The 1,367-nt window shown below is 74.9% G+C and overlaps 1 protein-coding gene across 1 annotated transcript; it reads right to left on the bottom strand.

The window, feature by feature from the left end:
* Window positions 1-47: 47 nt before the first annotated feature.
* LOC105854688 (sodium-independent sulfate anion transporter-like) lies at window positions 48-1,361 on the bottom strand. The gene is made up of 3 exons (XM_012734985.1): window positions 1,057-1,361; window positions 619-698; window positions 48-299 (listed from the first exon to the last, which is right to left on the bottom strand). Exons 1-3 carry the CDS (start codon window positions 1,162-1,164, stop codon window positions 59-61), a joined length of 429 nt encoding a protein of 142 aa, XP_012590439.1. The 5' UTR covers window positions 1,165-1,361; the 3' UTR covers window positions 48-58.
* Between the last annotated feature and the right edge of the window lie 6 nt (window positions 1,362-1,367).

The following is a 1,367-nucleotide window of genomic DNA, read 5'->3' as shown; positions in this document are numbered from 1 at the left end:
GGCCGCGGCGTCACCCCGCCGCCTCCAGACGTCAGCAAGTGTGCCCGGGGGCCCTGGCCTAGCCCGCTGCGCCCCCAGCCGGCAGAGCGGGACCCCCCGGGGAGCCTGAGCGTCCCAGAGCCCCACAGCTGACCGGCCGGGCCGGAGGCCCCTTACCTGTGGTGGCCGTCCAGACCAGGCCGCGGCTGAGCCGCACGCCGGGGGGCATCTCGGGGTGCACGGGGGGGATGTGGTCCCGCAGCAGCTTCAGCACCAGCAGCAGCAGCACGCAGACCAGCCCCAGCACGGCGTCTCCGGGCCTGCAGACAGGCGCCGCTGGTCAGGCGGCAGGCCGGACCCGCCCGTGGCTGTGGCTGCCCCGCCCAGCGCTCGCTCACGTCCTCCCGGGAAGGCGCCGAGCTCGGCACACGACAGCAGCTGCAGCGGCCCGGCCTCCGTCCCGCTGCCCCGGGGGGCCGACCCCCCGGGGGGAGCCCCGAGCGGCACCAGGAGGGGGCAGGGCCGCCCCTCAGCCTCGGCACAGCTCCCACCGCCCCTCCAGCAGAGGCGTCAGGCCCTTCGCCCGCAGCGCCCCGGAATGCCCGGGCATCGAGGGGGCGGCCGGGGGCCGGCCGGTACCTGGTCTCCGGGACCTTGCGGAAGGTGTAGTACACCTGCAGGAAGAACTCCCTCGGGACGCCCTGCAGGCCCAGAAGGTTCTGTGCAAACACAGGGTCTGATCGGAACCCCGAACGCGGCCCTCCCCGGCAGCTCAGCACCGGAACCGCCCGCCCCCGAGGGCCCCTCTGGGGGCCCTCTCAGGCGCTCCAGGGCCGCCGGCCAGTCCCAGCGACCCCTAGGGCGGGAGAACGCTGAGGTCAGTGTAGGAGGCATTTCACAATGCCTGGGGCTGCTGGACACCGTGTCGGCTTCTGAGAAAAGTCAGCCCGGTGCTGGCGAGGCGGTGCGGGCCCTGTCCACCCCACCCCCCACGGCTGCGCGGCCCCAGCGGGGGCCCCGTCGCTCGGGGCTCGCTGCCCGGAGGTGCCCCCGTCAGCCGCGGCCAGGGCGGCCTACCTTGACCTGCCCGAAGCCGATGGTGACGGCGGCAGCGGAGGTGAAACCTTTAATGACCGGGCAGGAGATGAAGTCCAGCAGGAACCCTGTCACCAAGAGGGACACCATGCTGGCCCCGCGGCCCCCGGGGGCCGGGGCGGTGTGGGCGAGCTGGGCTAGGCCCTGCCGGCCAAACACCCGTCTGGGGCGGTTTCGGGGACAGGAGAGGGAGCTGGGGGCCGAGCTGAAGGTGCCCCCGCCCCAGGACCCCACCGGCGCGCGCACAAAGGCCCGCGCCCTGGAGGCGGAGGAGGCACGGGGCGGGCGTCCCC

Source organism: Condylura cristata, unplaced genomic scaffold (assembly GCF_000260355.1).
Source record: "Condylura cristata isolate star-nosed mole 26May11 unplaced genomic scaffold, ConCri1.0 scaffold00339, whole genome shotgun sequence".
Lineage (NCBI taxonomy): Eukaryota > Metazoa > Chordata > Mammalia > Eulipotyphla > Talpidae > Condylura > Condylura cristata.
The sequence above is the reverse complement of the archived record's forward strand: the minus strand, read 5'-3'. Positions and strand labels throughout refer to the sequence as shown.